This window comes from Bombus terrestris, chromosome 15 (assembly GCF_910591885.1).
Source record: "Bombus terrestris chromosome 15, iyBomTerr1.2, whole genome shotgun sequence".
In the NCBI taxonomy this organism is placed as follows: domain Eukaryota; kingdom Metazoa; phylum Arthropoda; class Insecta; order Hymenoptera; family Apidae; genus Bombus; species Bombus terrestris.
In genome coordinates this window covers 503,074-522,134 of record NC_063283.1, presented here as the reverse complement: position 1 = coordinate 522,134, position 19,061 = coordinate 503,074, and the positions used below count along the sequence as shown (strand labels likewise).

The following is a 19,061-nucleotide window of genomic DNA, read 5'->3' as shown; positions in this document are numbered from 1 at the left end:
GCCGCCGAGAAAAAGGCATCGTATCGATTTTCTTGTCCAGAAAAACTTGCGGCCGTATCACTCACCGCACACCTCTCTGTCCCCGTCGCGTTGCGCTCGTGCCGCGACCAGCTGACTATACTATCGAAACATTCAGCTTTCTAGTGACGCTCTGTCATGGACAGGCCTCGTTACATCTCAAAAGGCAGCGATGAAACGGTTAACTAAATTGCTACACACTAACTGTCATTCGCAGAATCCCTCTCCTACGCTCGTGGCTTACTCTCTCTTCGAGCTAGTTGAATAATCCCCGGTGTCTAGACATTCCTGATCTTTGACGAAAAAAACTCATCATTATCGAAATGTTAACAAAAGCAGCTGTCTCGCTTGTGCAAAACAATTGACAGTTGTTAGATTCTGAAAGTATATTTTATATAAAAAAAAAAAAAAAACTCCGCGATACGTATTAATTGGTCGATAGTTATATAAGAGAATATATGAATATATCACTGTCGCATAATGTATACACGTGAGAGAAATAAATTATCTTATTCGAATAAAAATTTTACTTATACGTTCCCTATTTGTGATTAAGTTACATTACAGAAGAGAAGTACACTTTATCGCTCGTATGATTTTGCCATCATACGAAAGGACACATAGGTAGGATCTGGTGAATTGAATTTGATTGGGATAATGCAATTTATTCGATTCATATCCGGTGCCAGAAGTTGGTATCCGGAAATCTGTGTTTTATGCCAGAAGGCTCGCAATTCGTCCCTCTGATAATATCATCGACTTTCCCTCTGATTATACGGAAATTCGTTTCGGTAGGTTTCAGGGTCATGTTTATCGTCTTTTGTAACCTGTTTGTGTTGAACCACAACTCTTCTTCGCCCTGTCTGTTTCTAATTACTTTAATGCCACTCACGTACTGCAGCGTCTCCTCATCTTGAGCAATTACCACGACGTTTTCCGGTGTAAATGGTTTCTCAATGTTCCAACAAGCGACTGCCGTTAATTGGACTAATTGGAAAAATATTACGCCTCTTCGCGACGTTGCTTGAACGCCCGCTTGGCTTGCTCGCTTATAGTTCGATTCGAACACTATTGGTTCGCTGTATTTACTTTGCTTTAAAGAGTAGGTATTCGTAAACTTTTGTCGATAGCTGGCCAACGAATTGAAGTAAAGGTACCTGAAAATTGTATACTGTGTGACGAATTTCTGTTGAATATAAAACAAGCATCGGACATAATTTTTGACAAACTTCCATTTATCTGTATATTCCTATTTTCCTTGTCCTTCGATCAATTCATGTTCAGTTAAGGAATAGAATATATTGCGTAGTGTTTTAATAGGATTACTTTTCCGAGATTACTTTAAATGTTTGTGAAATTTGTTCTAGAACATGAATAATAAAATCGATACCTTTTGTCGAAAAATCCGATTGGTGACAATGACATTCCGAGAGTACCATCCGTTAAATCGAACGATTCTCCAGCGATCGTAATGTTCATGGCATCGTCATCCGGACCAAAAGCATTGCCACGCGTGTTGTTTACTCGCCATGAATAATCGTGATATAAGTCATAAATCAGTAGGCCATTTTGATCCACATCCGCCACGTACAGATAAGTGTCGAAACATGTTTTTCCGACATCGACGATTGGCGTAACTAATGCTGCCTTCCCGTACAGCACTTGATCATCCGGAACCACGTATTTATGGACCAACTGATCGTTCGCAAGATCAAAGATCAATATTTTCGAAGGACAAACAGCATTTCCTCTGATGCGACCAGTATCCACAATCCACAAACGATTGCATTCGTCTATCTGTACAGTGATTTCGTTGCTACCTTTAATACAATCTTCCACGACTTTTAACGGGTTGAGTTGCGATTGATTCTAATGGCAAGCATATCTTAAAATCGTATTAATAAAATTACAAAATAAAAAGCAAGTAATTCCCGTAGTCGAATATTGCAATGCGTAAATTTGCTACACGTTTACTATTTTCACGTCTACATTAACATAATGATATACCAACATATTTTTTGATTCGAAAGATTACGTAGGAAAAGACGCGTCTCCAGTTATACATGCGAAATAAACATTTTATTGCATTTATCATCTGATTATGAAATATTTATAGAAGAATGTTAAACGTCGTGTATAACTTTTAATCGTAGAATATTTTAAACGCGTTCATTTATAGGTAATTTATGCAAATTTTTCTATTATCCTCGCGAATTGCCAAATTTTGTAATCAGTAATATCGTCAAAAGAAAATTCTATCTCGTATCACTTGGTGGAGTTACAATGTCATACAAAAATTTCTACGCATCTATTTTGTGATTTTCCATATAATTCTCAAACGTAGATATTACTAGATTTAGCTGCTTAGAAATCTTTATATGCCAGCCCATATCTCTACGAAATTTAGATAAAGGTATTAATAAATTTATCATAACGAGAGCTGTTTGAATTATTTTAGCGTACGCAATAACTCAACCAAGTAAAGTCAAGTAAAGGCTTCTACCAAGAGTTGTTCATCAAAGAATTTTCGTCTGAATTTATTAAAATGCCATTTCACTGGTAAACCTGAAAACCTTTGCAGCAATTACCAATTACACTTATCATGATATTTACCGCCAATCTATACACAGATATTATGCTGTCACAACTGTATGGCGTGTGCCAGGTCCAATCGGGATACGGGATCAGTAAAGGACCACCTAAACCAGAGGCAGTCGTTACCAACGACAAGCTAATCGGTACACCATCCAACCACTGAGGACTTGTTACGAACACACGACCATATCTATCGATGTCCACATCCTGGGTAAACGCGTTACCCAGCGTTTGATTTCTTCCCGTCAAATGAACATTCGGCCAGGTCCAATCCAAATATTTCCATTGAAAAGCAACTTCTAGTCCTCCGCCTGTTGCACGATACAAGAACCCAAGAATCAAGATAAAACTCAACAATCGAACCATCACGAATTACACTAGAAACTGAAGCCTTCGTCGTGACATATGAACAACATATGCTCCACTCGGAAACTCGTAGACTAGAATGTTCGTGGCTTCGATCGGTTTCGCGATCCAAAGTACACTGCCTCACAGAGCAGCGCAGACATATTCTTGACAGTGGCATTATTACCATCGAAACCGGTTACTTTCCCTGTTCGTACGGCTTGATGGCGCGGTTAACCTTGAACTGAATATTACGAGACTGTTTAACGCGGCTTACGATCTGAACTATCTTGATATATTACTAGATAATAGAAAGTGAATAAGGGGCATTACATATGAAGTCTTATTAGTAGGCGCAAGGTCGTTGCTCTCTGCATAGGTACTTGCTATAGTACAAAATCAAGAAGTCGATCTTGCGGTTAAGAGATTTTTAATACTAACAAGTATAACAAGCATAACGTTAAATCATACGTTGCATATTTCTTTTAAGATACTCTGCATATCCAATTATTAAATATTTCAAGACGCTATGTTGGTTCAGCGGATCGAAAGTTGCTTAACATTAAACCTACCAGTGCCGGTCAAATTAACCGCTTTCGAATTTCTACACAAATTTAACCATGTTTAAAAGTTATCATATCGCTTCATAATTTCTGACTTTTCCTAAAACACGCATACAATATATTTTTCGGTATTTACTTTTAGTTTGCTTTTTTCTTTTCTAAGAAGAAATTGTATCCTGCCTTGCTTATCGCGGGCGGTCAATTTGACCTGCCGATAAAATATTTTAGTTACTCTTAAAATAAGTGCAATCAGTACAAAGAAAAGGCTATCTCAGGGTCGAATGACAAACAAAATCAGTAATAACTTCTTGAGAATAAGATATATCTCTATATAAATAAAAGTGTAATTTTATTTAAATCTATAATTGAAATTAAACAAAAGTAAATATGGACGAAATTTTATGAAAGCTCATCATTTTATATACATTTAGTTATAAATTAACTATTATCCAAGTTAAATCATAAAAACTATTATTTTGACCGCACACGGTAGAAATAGGTATGCACTAAGTGTCAGTAGGTTTAGTGTTAAGATCATTTCCGTTAGGAATTCAGAGACCAATGAGCTACAGATCGATAAGCTGATCTTTGGAAATCCTCGTTTTTGCTAAATCGATTTAATTACCGTGAAAATAGCGATTCTACGATGCAGTTTACTTTCGTGGCTTTTCTGTATTTCCCGATGAATACAAACACGAGCTATCAGAACCGTCGGCAGTGTGCGCGTCGGAACGTCAATAACGAATGCTCACCGAATGTGGTCATGAACGCATTAACTACTGCGTGATTCGAAACTGGATCAGCTATTTGGAAGCGGTACACGCTCACCTGAAATAGAGCTTCAACTATTTTCATGTAAATTTGCGAGCGTGGCGAAGGTTATTAAAAACGTTCGTGTTCGAATACATCTTGGCGTTCGGAAAATCGATCTCGAACCCACAAACTACAGGATTAAGAAAAGTTCCTTCGTTTCTTTAACACCGTTCTAGGTTGTAATTTCTTAATCAGCAGCTCAACCTACAAAAGCAACGTCAACAAATGTAAATACACCGCAGATATACTTGAAATCGAGGGATTAAAGTCACACGTATATTTAAGTAAGTATATGGATACTCGAAACGAAATAATAGGAAAAAATTTAATTTTAATTTTATTTTAATTCCTAGGAAGTTTAGGATCAAATTTGTTTCTAATACTAAAATCGATGAAAGTAAAGATGAGAATCGCCTTTATCTAATTTTAAGACGCGTAAAATATTTGAACTCTCATCGAATTAACTCATTTAAAACGAATGTAAAAAGAATATTTCGCAAAACTTTTCTAGATCGTATATCTAAATATCACTGCATCGATCAGTGTCGCGAGCGGATCGCTTAATTTGTATTTGCACAGTGTTATTTTCACCAAATTACCGAGTACGCCGCGAACTATTTTTATATCGCAGATAATATGTATTATTATTATCGATCCGAGCATTGCGTTTTACTTGCAACAAACCTTTAATATAGATATCCATGAAGTACTACATAAAAAAAGAAAAACGACAATGTAAGATTGGTCGATCTTGCGTTTCGCGGATAATGAAAACCTTGGCACGTCAGGACTGTTTTCCAACTGTTACGTACGTAAGTACGAATCACGCAATACGCTCATAATCTCCACGCTTTTCATGGCAGACAGCACCTAATTTTTTCCACCAACCCTTCTCGATTTCGACTCTGAATCGCTTTACACCCTTCGCCACATCTGGCCAGCACAACTGTGTTTGCTAAGGAGAAGTGGAAATCATAAATCATCCGGCTAGTCACGATTAAGCACAACCAGAAGACAAATGGGTGGTTAATTTCAATTCTAATGCAAAGTGTACAACGAGTATCAGTTATATTCGTACCATAAAGATACATTTCCAGAAGGAACTCTTGTTTTAGATTAATCTATAAATAAACCTGTTTCAATCATTCAAATGGACATGACTTTATACTCGAGATCTTCGCTTCTGAATCATAATTTATACTTTATGTTCAAATGGTATTATAAGCACAATTGTTGACGTAATTTTCTAGTAATTGTTCTTGCGATATAGAAAAATTGCATTTAATTTATAGAAGAAATATGGTATAATATGTTATAATACTTTAAGATAATGCATTATAATAATAATTACGAAATATAAGAATAGTATATACTAGTCTTAACGATGTGGTATTAAGAATTCAGGAAAGTATTACTCAATTTCGCAGTTAACGAGACACGAATGATGCATTAAACATTACAGAGTACGCACTTCCTTGTTAAAAGTGAAACGGCCCGCTCTCTACGAAGTTAACAAGAAATAAGAAACGCTGAATGAGTATAAATACATATACTCTGTATACGCACACAGAGTAATGAGTACACTGGAAGCTACTTATGCAAATTATTCCGTCCAAAACAACTCTTCAATACGAAACGAGAACTTAATAAGGAAACAATAATCTTTCATAAATTTTGCTAATAAAGATTGCTACTGAGAGAATCTTTTATCCAAAGTTGTAGAAAAATTTTACGATAGGAAATGCGTGTAGAGATGAATATTGCTATGAATAACGGGGAATGGTTGAACGTCAATAAAGATTTAACGTGCACAAGGAATTCATAGAAGTATAGTCACACTCAGAATTTCATAAGAGTAGGAATAGCGTAGTTTTCTCTTTCGCTCTCTCTTTCTATTCACTTCCACTGATTTAAATATCCAATAAAGATTCTTTGCCGTTACGTTACACAAATTGTGATAAAAATGTTTCATTCAGTGAGATGTAGAAAAAATGTAATTGATTCTTGATGTATATTCATCAGAAACATAAATTGCATTTGAGTTCGATACATATGTCCTTCGATATAATATATCTTTTTATGAGAATAAATAAGGTTCGAATCTTTTCCGTTATGAATTTGAATTACGCAGTAAATTACCAACTTTTATCGGTTTTACTTTTAATTTTTGCGTCGCATATCCTATCGAACCTGTCTAATTATCGAAGAACCTGTCTAGAACTCGTTTAGAAATGTCATTCCATCAAAGACCTACTTCAAAAACATGGTAGGTACTCGAGTATCACATTATCGCTGTCTAAATCATTCTATTCAAAGTGTTAATTAAAGTAGATAATTTCATACCATATATCACATTTCAGCGAAATTTCTTCAACTAAAAGAACTTTTGTAAATTTAAGCGTTTTACACACAAAAGAACATTTTACATAATGGGTTTTGTGGCAGGTAAGATGGTGAACTTCATTTTCTTCGAAGTTCTTGTACAAAGTTCTTGCTCCAGCAAAAACTACGAGTAAAAATAAAACTTCTTAAAGAGAATGCATCTGTATGTATTAGGTTTTATAGATATTTGAACTACGTCCTTTTGATATATTTACATGTATAGTGGTAGTAGTTAACTAAGTAACTTTGGATCTCTATAAAATGGTACGTAAAATAAATTCACAATTTTGTGACATTTAAATTTCATCAGCAACGGCATCGAGTCGTTGTATCCTCAAAGACGTATGCCAGTCACATTTCTCGTACAGGATTAATCGAAAAAGAAAAGGAAAAGAAAGGTAGAACAATTTACGGCGATACCGTTCGTTATTCCCGACGGTTCGAACTTCCGAACTGCCATTCTAGCAGAAGCTCTCGCATCGTACGATTTTATATCGACAGCGGAAGGGAGAAAGACCCGCAAGATGCGTCTCTCTCCGGTTGAAACAGTTCTTCTTCTTCTTCTTCTTAAACTGAGTTTGGTAAACCCTCGTACAAGTTGAAGTTCTGACCGTGCGGGTGGCGTCGAAGGGGCGTAAAGGCGAAGGCGTCGTAAAAGTTGGACGAAGTCAATTTTGCAGTTGAAGTTGGTAATGCGATTTGTGCCGGAATAAATAGTTCGAGTGGGGAGCACACAGGGCACCCTTTCCTTTTGCTACACCTCGTTTCTCTCCGGTGTCTGACCCGTGGACCAATCCACTCGAGTTTGGTGTCACGGGCACGTCTGTTGGACCTACTGAACGTGACAGTCTTACCCGAACAAATTTTACGTAGCTAGGACGAAGCAACGAGTGGCAACGTAACAAAATAAGAGACTCATTACTCTCGGAAAATCGTCGAGATAGTTGTATTTTTCACTCCGTCATCGCTACAAGATGTGCCTCGATTGAAAGCAACACGTTTTCCTTCATTTCGTAGATTTTCTCTTTCCAACTGCGATTAATTATAAACGACTAATTGATTATAAACGACTAATTGATTATAAACGACTGTGAAAACGGGTAAATTGATCTTCCTACAAGAATTAGCCTATTTGCGAACCGATGTTTAAAATCTTCGAACGACGAGTTAAATAACGACGTTCTCCCGATTTTCCACGGTAAAGGTAAGCGGCAAATTACTAGAGGCTTTGACATAATCCGCGAAAATGCAATAATAAGCCACGTTTGCGGTGAAAAACGATCGTTCGCTCTTTCCCCTCCTTAACCAGTGATTCTCTTTTTCCTCCGCTCTTACCACCCACCAACCAGCCTTCCTTTCCACTCTTCCGCCACCGAGCAAAAGTTTGCTGCGTTGTAATCCTACAAATGAAAACTTACGCTAATTAAACCGTTAATAGCGGGCCGCGCATGTAGGTAACGACCGCGGTGGTTACTTAATCCTGAGAAAATGAAACGTTCGGAGTCTGCGTGCGTGTAAACAGCGACTGGCACGACGCTCTCTCTCTCTCTCTCTCTCTCTCTCTCTCCGATCTCCGATCTCCGGCCACACGTCCACGTTCACGAGCATTCGTACGATCGGCAGCATAATGGACGAACGCATTCTATTAATGAATTAATTTTTTCCTCTTTCGATTCTATCCGTATTTCATCCCCTTCCCTTGGCGTTCGCTCTTTAAAACCAGCGTTTCGTTAAATTGCCTCCTTTCTCCCTCTTCCTCGTTCCTTCCTGACCACCCTTCTATCCCTCTCTTTCCATTCACCCCGAGCAATTACCGGCGGTTTAAATAGCCAGGCGGAATAATGCGAAGCAAAGAGTCGTTTGTTTTCGTAGCAGGTTTCGCAATTCGAAAGAGGAAAAAGGGGAAGCGATTTTCGTACCGCCTTGCTACAGTTTCACTGCATCAAACGATATCGCGAAACACGTTGAAAAATAGCGGCGCGACCAGAAAGGGGAGCAAATTTGAATAACACAATTCGCCGAGTTAAGTTTCGAAAGGCGCGTTAGAACGGCACACCTGGAGGCTGCAGCGACGGAGCTGTTGCCGCCGTTGCTGCTCATCGGTGAAACATGCTCGCTCCCGATTCCACACTACCCCAGCGCCGCAACGAGAAGCGGTAATTTTGTCAAGTAATAACTTCCAACTAGTTTTCATTGGAAAACTTTTTATCCCATTCCAAAATGTCGTTATACCGAATAGTGGCTCGCATTCATTCTGTTTTCTACTATTCGAGGTGTTGCACCTTCCATGGCCAAAGAAACAAATAAATGGCGATCGTATACCGTTTACTATGAGATTTCCATATTCTCGATTAATAGATACGTAGGTGTATTTACTAGTTCGATTCTAACGCTTTCGATCCTACCAACATTACCTATATACGTTAAGCAAAATCCACGAAGTCACATAAGAAATGATCCTAGCCGGTAAACGTTTACACCTGGAGGTGTATAAAATGCATGGAAATCTATATCCATCGATAACCACTCTGAAAGACATTTATCGTTGACATATATTATCGAGGATAGATTCGTCGACGTGGGACGTTTGTTTTCCGAGAATATCTTAAAAGAAAGAACGAAGTCTAATTAAGTTATACGAGGCCATTGAAAGTACGCAAGAAACCGCTTTAAACGCAAGATCAAAGAACAGCTTATAAAGAAACTGACTTTCGTCGATTAATCGTTCGACAAAAGAAGAGTTTAATCGGTCTATTATCGATTGCCCGGCTTGAAAATTACGGTAACGGTATTATATCGAGGGGAAACGTTCTTGCAAAGTTGAATCTTGATCGGTTGCGCGCTGTTGAATTTCCAAACGAATTCCGTGGTTTCCAGACCGATGCGTTTCCACTCGGTCGTGGCTTCGGTAAACTCGCGAGAATAAATAGAGGTGAAGTTGTTAGGACAATCGAGGCAAGGTATTAGAGCCAGCCGTTTAACCTTCTCCGTCGAGGGGTGCCGCCAGTGGATGCCACTAACACGGCACTTTAATTATCGAAAGTGCTTGGTCGTATGGACGACCGGTCGCGTCTTTTTCCGAGGAAAACCGAGAACCAACGGCACGTTGCGTTGTCTGCAATTTTTCTTCCAGCTGCGAAACATTGCTACGTCACTTGGCTCATGTTAGTCAAGTAGGATTACCGTAGCGTCACCTGAATCTTGTAATGTTTTGTTGCGTACGAAGAACTGCATCTCGTTGTCGAGATAGAATCTTTGCCATGGCTAACCTCTTGGAACCGTTTCTACGACCCCTTTGCACGGTATCACAGAAGAGCGACGTTTCGCTAACAAGAACTTTGAAAGGATCTCCCGAGTAAGATCGACGGTGATTTATCACTGTAACCATGGTCCTGCACATTTTTCCTATGCCGTTCACGTATCTCTACCTTTCCGTACCACCTTCTTACACGTTCTGTGTACACCGTCCGATCCAATTGACTATTGTTACGCGACCAATCTCTGCTACGCATCCCGGTTCAATAGGTCCCTCGAATATGAAAATGATATTATTTATAGGTTGACAAGGTGACAACAATAAGAATAGAGAGAACATTAATCACAGGTTTGCACACAGTTTATGTCCATTGAACAGCTCACGTCCAACTCTGTCGAATTGAATTACGCTCGCACCGCGCGGCTGGCATCTATCAAACGCAGACGTGCTTTGATCAGCGTAGTCAATCGCGTCTGTACAGGGCTCGTAAACCCGATTGCCGGTAAGATGTCCCGATCGCACAACCGAATACCGATTCGGTTTGATTACGTCTGATTTGAAGCTGCAAAGCCTCGAGGTAAAACCTCAAATCAAAACCACATGATTCGAAATATCATTTGGCGGAATAACGACGTCGATATTTAACGTAGGAACGTTGCGAAGCGTTCGCGCGCGTCATCGATTTTTATTACTTCCATGTCGAGTATATTTCACGAAATAAATTTTGAACGATGTTCACGCGATCTTCGTAGCTAAGAGATTCCAAAAAATCAACACACGGTAACGATCATCGAGACTTTTCTCCAACGCGACCAACGCTTTTAGATTTATTCGGTAAATACGACAAAGTTTATTCTCACGCTTCATTCGGTGTAACTCGAACGTTGATTTACGGCGTTTGTGCGACACGTAAAACCGGACACAATGCGCACCACGCTCAGAAGGCTCGGTAAAACGGGTTCGTTTCAATCGTCCTTAATCGAGTAAGTTCGCATATAGTTGTTTGTTCTCCACCCGCCGCCATGGCTATTCCACGTGTGACCCACTGGAGCACAATGGCTACTGCTCTTTCCCCCGGTCGCTCGACTGTCAGCAGCCAGTGCCTGTGTAAATACGATACGGCACTCGCTTTTCGTGCTTTCAAGCACAGTTTAAAAACTAGGAAAGGTCAAAAAAAAAAAAGAAAAAAAGAAAAAAAAAGAAAAAAAAATGAAAAACAGAGATAAAGCGGTCCGGAGAGAGAAGAACGCGCGTATAGGTGAAAAGGCTGTGCGTACGCGAAGGATGGAACTTGGTTGAAATTGCTCCGCTTGGTTTTCAATTTACAGTTCGTACGACGGTATTTACTTCGCTCGTTTCCGAGAAGGAACCACTCGCATAAAAATAATATTTTACGGCGGCGGAAGCGTTGCTGGTTTATTTCACGTTACCAAGCAAAAACAAACTTTATTTTTAATCTACGCGGAAGTTGGCTTCGGACCGAGAAGAATACAAGTAGTTCTTGTTGACTTTTTCAACGATGTTACAAACGATCTTTTAGCAAATTAAATATTAAAATTTGAAAATAGGCCGTTGCTTCCTGCTTTCGCCTCCGTCTGCCACTGCAAACCGATTTGTAGATTCTAAAGCGTTAGGCGAGCGTAAACGTCTCGCATGAACATCTCGTTAGCGTAATCATCGATTTAATGTTCGTTATACGAGTGACGATCGATAATGGATTTCGGGTACGGAGCGAAGAGAGGAGAGAGAAGAGAGAAGAGAGAAGAGAGGAAGAAACGGGAGGTGGTTTAAGTTATAGACGAAGGCTCGAATCGACACGACGAAGAAAAACGGGGTAGCTTGATTGCTAGGCGGATCGCAGTCGGTGATTTGAGGCAATCTACCAGGTTCTTGTTACTCTGGACGACGAGTAATAACCGTAATGGGAGCTGGTCTTCGAAGGTAACTATCCTTCTTTCGAATCTCTCCTTCGATCTTATTGTCAAATCGGCCGAAGAGCCTTGCCACTTAAATCAGTCTACCACGCGCGTGATTTGTAGAAAGATTCTGCGGAGACAGGTCGTTTTTAGCAAATGAGTCGTAAATTTGCTTCGAGATCGTTACCGGTAATAGCCTCGCCGGTAGAAAAGGAAAACATCGCGTCGAATCAACGGATACGATTAGCCGAAGCCTCGACTAATCGCATTCGTTCTTATCTTTCTCTCAAACACATTTCCGTTCGTGCCTTCTTTATCGTTAACCATTTCTGGAATTAGCGTTTTTACCATCGAACAAACGAGCTTGACGATCTTCAAAGTAAACTTTGTGTGTTTATTCAAATGAGTCTCAGAACTCCGTATTCGAGATTATAGCTCGCTCTGGATATTCGATCTCGGTCGACTCTAGTATAGTTATCGAAAGGAGGCGCGCCGTGAGAACATAAATTGAATAAAAATCTGGAAATATCGTTAGCTGGTGAATTTGTTGATCCAAAGGTGAGAATTTTGACGAGACGAAGCCATATGTTTAGGATTCGGCATAAATGTATTTTCACGGATGAGAACGATTTAAAAATGGCTTCTGTCGTATCATCGTATGAATAATTCATGCGAAAAAAGTGTTCGTTCGGTTTCGTCCATCCGTATTCGATGCATCAAAATATTCGCGAGAAATATTTATTTACTATACAATTTAGCAAACGTCACCGACGCGTTTACATTTATCAGCATCCCGTGAAATGTTTTCCGCCGATGTTGAAAACAGCTTCGTTTTGTCAATCTCTTTCGTTATTTCCGTTGCTTTCGTGTCATCGAGAGTAGCGAAAAAATCAACGAGAGAGGCCAGGGTGCAGCAGAAGGAGGGGAATCCATTTTATTGGGAATCATCGCGCGACCATCGTATTATTTATTCGTATTTCCATTGAAACTTTCCTGCCAGCGCGACGAATCAACCTGAATAAATAATATGCTGTTATTGTGCCGACATACCGCAGTCTGTCAACTATGTCAGTATTGCTGGGAAAGTTTCGACATGGCCCTGCAGGGTTTCCGGCACCGCATAGCTGCCTCGAAACTATTTCCAATATAATTCCCCGTCGACGGTAGCTACGAAAGTAGCGACCTTTACGTTTCTAGTGCCGTTATTTTCATAACGGCGAATGACGTCGTCCGCACAAAGACCATCGAGAATTCCAAGACTATTCACATTGTTAAGAAGATCTTGCCAGACGTTTCAAGTCTTACCCGTAAAGTGGAAACAGACGAGAGGGTTTCCTCGTCTCTGACAGACCTCTCTGCCGTAGAAAATTCCTTTTCATTAAATTCCCAGCTGGTGAGAAAATACGCGAAATATCGGGGACGGGAAATAAAAATAAAAAAAGGGGGAAAAATATTGCGTTTTAAAGCAAACAACACATTGTTTGGTTAAAATAAATATGCGTATTTTTTCCATCGAAATAAACGAACGTTCCCTGCTAAAGCTCGTGTATACGTATACCGGTCGTTACATGTACTGTATGGTACGGTTTTCGTATGCGCGTATATTTTTTAACGTTACGCTTAAGCTCTTTCGACGGAAAAAACTTACAGCGTGATCTGTAACGCGACCTTCTATGCAACGTAAACGTCAGAATTGTTGGTAAAATTTTGTTTCGAGCATTTTTTTCACGAATCTCTCGCAATGGATCGAAGGAGGAAAACGAACAATTCAAAATTCACAGGGAACGAACGAGTTTCGGTGAGTACTAGTGCACGGTCTGCCAAAAAAGCGATGTCAGTGAGGTTTGTCGGCTGACAAATGGCCGGTCGCCCCGGGCGAAGCTTCGTCGTTTAAACTCGAAGTCATTGTGTCGGAGCCATTAACCGTTAGGACGATCGAAAAAAGGTATGCGGGCAGGAAGTGCACCAGGCGGAAGAACGAAAGACCGAAAAAGAGAAGAGAAGAAATATCTGGCAGCTAATAAACAACGGCCCTCTATTCATGGATTTCATCACGTCGTATGATCGTACGACGGTACGAAGTGAGAAAAAGAGGGAGAAACGAAAGGGAAACGTTTGGAGAGAGGGAGAGAGAGAGAGAGAGAGAGAGAGAGAGAGGGAGGGAGGGAGAGGGAGAGAAAAGAAGCAACGAGAACGAGGGAAGGGGATTGAACCGTAGCGTAGACCAAGTTTAAACAGCGCAATCAATCTTCCCTTAATGAACTCTTAATTATTTCGAGGACACGGCAGAGCGGGAAAGGAAACTGCCCGTATAATGGAGGCGCAAAGTGCGCGCAACCCGAGCTATACGCAGCTGCGGTGAACCGGTTGTCGGTGTAGGAAAAGAGCCCGCGGTCTGGGGGTGCTGCTATTAGATAAATATAGGGAGGAACAGCGCCACGAGGAAGGCAGCGAAAATGAAAATAAAGGGCCACTCTGCAACTTCTCGCTCTCGTGTGTGTAGCATCCCGCTGAGAGAGAACAGAGGCTACGTTCTCGACGCGAGACTCTGCATTCCCTCGACGATTGCGTGGCCGAGGACTGCCGGGGAATAGATGGAAAGAGAAAGAGAAAAAAAAAGACCACGAATCGAAACGAACGACACGACAGAGTGTCCCCACGTTCTCCCCCGTTATCCCCGCCCCTCCCCTCCACTCCATCCAGGATAATCTTATCTACTTCGTTTGCTTTAATCGTCTCCCGAAAATAAGTTATTACTGGAAGCGCGAAGAAAAATATTTATTGGCTCGATAAGGACAACTTTGGTATTGGAAGCGCTTCGTTGAAATATCGCGACGCATATTTCTTTCGACGAACGGCAGATATTTCGTCGCGATACGCGATTAATTTACATCGTACGTTCTCGCGATAGGTTGGAATTAAAGAAAGGAGCAGATAGTGATTTCGTCGGGTTTCACCCTCGTCCGATAGCGATATCGCGTAATTCTCCCGTGGGAAAATTCGTTCCGTTCAGTCGCCAGTGGGAAGAAGAAAAATTAAAAAACATTGCTGGTCGGGTCACGAACGGCTTATAATATACACCGTGGAAATTACGCGAGCCGTGCGACGACATAACTTCGAAAATTACGCGAGTAGAGTACTAAAAGTTTGCGCGATCTAACTACTACGAAGTCAGTCCACGGTGTGGCCCTTATTCACCGCCCTCGTGGGACTTGGCCACGACCACTGTTATTACGGGGAGGGTTGGTCCCGGCTTGCCGAACGTGCCGGCGAAAAAGTCCTCTTTAATACGACGAAATTCACTGTGACACATCCAGGCTACACCGTGAGCCGTTTAATAATGAATTTCATCCAATATGCATCCCTCTTTGTCAAGGCAGACCACGGGGAGCTTTTAATTCTTTTCTATATGGGGTAAACATATGAAACTTTGAGCAAGATATCAGAAAACTTTACCAATCTCAATTTGTTTCGCCATTATCGTCTTCCTTCCACTGTGTTCTATCGCGTGCTAAAACAGAACGACTCAACGCGAATTTTTCTTTTACGAAATATTCTTTTCTACCATTACGCGTAGTTATATGCAAAGGAAATCTTTGTCGAAGGTGTACGGTAGAATATCCGCTTAAACTATGCCATCGATAACAAATTTGTTAAAAGTCGATATTCAAATTCGATAGCAAATACGCAAGGAATGTTTGTCAGTGACTTTGGAGTGTGTTTGTCAGTCGCTTCCTTAATGGAACTAATTGTAACAGCTACGAGCATTACAAGTGTAACATACGATGTGCGATTTGCTTAACTTTTCCATGTGTCCTCATAGAAAGTTAATAAAACACAATCGATATGAACCTCGTCGAAAACAGGCAACGCGTAATTATTCATACACGTTTGTTCTTTGATTATGAAATGTCTCGGTAAACATTGAATTTGCCATGGAAAAGTTACGCAAGGCACGCTGCGACGTGTGGCAAGTGAGAAAGACGAGACAACGAAATAGCATATTGATAAGCCGGAGCTCGTGAACTGCGCTCGCATGTCAATAAATCTGCTTCAACGCTTTGGCCGCCGATATTGACGTTTCCGGGAAAGGCTAAACCGCAGGTCGATGTATTACTACGCGATTAGAGAGTACAGTACACATACATACATACATACATACATACATACATATATATATATATACATACGTCTTTCATGCCCGAAAGCGGAACGAATAAAAGTGCATGTTGCATGTTTGGCTAACTAGAGGTTTAGCCAAAATAACAGCTCGTAATAAAATGCTGATGTAACGACATGTCAGTGTGTTATTTGTACGGAAAATTAACAATCGTGACGAAGAATATATGAGTATAGTATGGTTAAATCCAGCTATTTATTAGGCAAACGAGGCTTGTCACTTAGAAAAGCACTTGCAAGAAGACGACGAATACTCGGTGCTACGGATGGAAGAACACTTGTTGATAGGGGAAAAATTCCAAGTACAGATTTCAGGTTCCGCTTAAAATTAAACAATCTACCAATGAAACTGCAATCGAAAGTTTGAAAATTTCGATTAAAATATAATCTGTATAAGCAATGTTTGGAAGTTAAAACGAGGAAAAGAAACATTGTGCGACTCGCTAGGTGCAGAATATACAATTTAGATAAGACAATACTTTCGTTGCCGTTACTATTACATAATATAATATATTGGATATATAAGCAGAATATGAAAGTCTTCTACGATCAATCTAGGATTTCTTCCAGAGAAATCGAATCATTCACCCTAAAGAATGATTCTTTTCCGTTAACGAGGACACCGGAGTTCGATGAGGAAGACGATGTCGAGTTGGCGAAAACAGGGTTCCATAGATCAGAGAAGAGATTCGAGCGACAATGCAAAGAAACCAAAAAAATTGACGATCGTTTTCGTTCCATGATGCTGACCCAAATTTCGCCACAGAGTTTCCGCATGGTTGACGTAGCAAACGTTCTCGGTTACCCTTCTGCATCTCTTCCTGTCGTTTCTCTCGCTCCCTGTTCGCGATCTCCTGCTGATATGGATGCCGATAAAATCGAACATCCCCGCAGACTCTAATTTCCAATCGTACTAGCGTGATTATGATAACGCCCTTTATGACTTGCTGGAGTGAAACTTAGTTGCCTTCGTAATAGGAAATTCGCGACAATTGAACAAATTAGAATCCCAGAAGTTTCAAACTAAACAACGTAATTAGTATTGTGAATTGGTATTACTTTAACGAATAATTTAACATCGTACAATCGAGAAATGTAAAAAGACCAAATACGTAGCAAAGAACCATGTGCGATATTATGAGACGTTTTCACCAAAAATAAATACGCCAGGAAGATTAAAGATCTGCGAAAAATTCGTTCCATTCGTTTTGCGCGTATTTTAATTTTGTTTCGCGATCAAAAATATCCTTTACGAATGAAATTTTTGTTGAACGGCAGAGAAAAAAGGCGAAAGCCGTCCGGCTGGTAGACGTACGCGCTTAAGTGGTCGGAAATATTTCGCTTACATGGAAACAGCGGGCTCGCGTTGAACAATGTGCTTTTAGCCTGCTCGAATAAAATGTTACGTCAGCCATCGAACGTTCATCGGAAACCCGGCCTCGTTGGCTGACGGATACCGAGGCTGGTCTACTGGCCGATAACGAAATTATCTTAATCCGGGCCGATCGATTGACAGTTAGTCGATTGCGCAGCATTGCTAGATGGCTCTGAGTTGTACGGACTGACGGCAGCAGCGTGTCCATTGTGCGATACACACGAAACTGATGTGTATTTTGATGGTCTGAAGTCCACGATAATGCTCCCATTGAAAGACCCGCGATCAAATCTCCTACCAAATCTTAACAACTAAAATAGCTTGTGTCCCGCAGATAGATAGCGCATAGAACGCGTTTCGGTTGAGATACTTGTAGAAAAATTAAATAAATTTTAAGTAGTGTCATGTCTCGCGCGTGACAAGTAGTAACACAAATTGGCTCATCAAAACCAGATTAAATCTTCTGTTCATTCGCTGTTATTTCGTAAGAAATCTCATAAAATGTGAAATATTTTGTAAGAATCGGCCATTTGTATGTGTTACTTACTTTAGACGATACAAATATTTTCCTCTATCTTTTATTGACAAATGTTCTAAAAATACCTATCTATTTCTTGCAATTTCAATGATAATTTAATTGCTTTTTAATTATTTTAATCGATACGTCCTTCTTTACGCTAACAACATATGAGAAACATGCTAAGGTAATAAGATACAAGGTAACGAGGTAACATGATTTAACAATACATCGTAATCAATCTTGATTTCTTATTCGGAAGTTCTTACGTTCGAATATTTAAATGTTCTTTAAATCATTAATTAATACTGTCATGATAATTTTGAAGCTAGCTAATAAGACTAAGCAAAATCCTGATTCCCGATCTGAAATACGTAACTTCTTAAAACGAATTCGCTTTTTATAAATATTACCTGTTGAGCTGCATCAAAGTACGGCTTGGCTTTTGCTTCCTACTTTTTATTCGTCTTTAGATTAAGGGAAAAAATTGAACTGTGCCTCACGATTAATTTTGTTATATTGTTCTTGTCTGTCTCGTTCTCTTCTAAACGCATTCTTTTATTTAAAATTGGAGAAAATCAATCATAAAATATTTCGCGTTTATGGCTGTTAGAAGATTAATAATATAGCAGTGTACGAATCACGATATTAAGATTAAAAATATTTAATATCGATGTAACATGTAAATTTGCAATGAATTTTAATTTCTCTCTCTCTCTCTCTCTCTCTCTCTCTATGAGGATAAAAGTTACACAAATAATAAAAGAAATCGTGAAAAAAGGGAAAGGAAGAGCAAAGATGTAAGCGTTGTACAAAGAACGAAGGTTGTCAAGTGTGGCGGGCTATATTTGGAGTGGCGTCCAATTTAAAAGAATCCTTGGGCGCGGTAGTTGCCTGAGTAATGACAGTTCTAGATCTTGCAACAATGGACGCCCGTTGCTACAGGGATTTATTAACGTAATCTGCTTAGCTTCAGTGACACCGAATTAGCCCAGTCCGTTTCTTCGTAGCCTAGTTCTCACGTCGAAGATAAAACAAAAGCCGACCTTACTTTGCATCTTCGTGTCTATCGTGGGTTTTCCTTTTGTTATAGTATCGTATT

General features: G+C 39.9%; 2 protein-coding genes across 8 annotated transcripts in view; both read right to left on the bottom strand.

The window, feature by feature from the left end:
* Window positions 1-19,061, bottom strand: part of LOC100644981 (CUGBP Elav-like family member 4) — a 594,520-nt gene that overhangs the window by 392,744 nt on the left and 182,715 nt on the right. The gene's annotated exons all lie outside the window — the stretch shown is intronic.
* On the bottom strand, window positions 531-3,160 carry LOC100650663 (protein yellow). The gene is made up of 3 exons (XM_003400924.3): window positions 2,632-3,160; window positions 1,409-1,815; window positions 531-1,175 (listed from the first exon to the last, which is right to left on the bottom strand). The coding sequence occupies exons 1-3, from the start codon at window positions 2,977-2,979 to the stop codon at window positions 692-694; spliced, it is 1,239 nt and encodes a 412-aa protein (XP_003400972.1). The 5' UTR covers window positions 2,980-3,160; the 3' UTR covers window positions 531-691.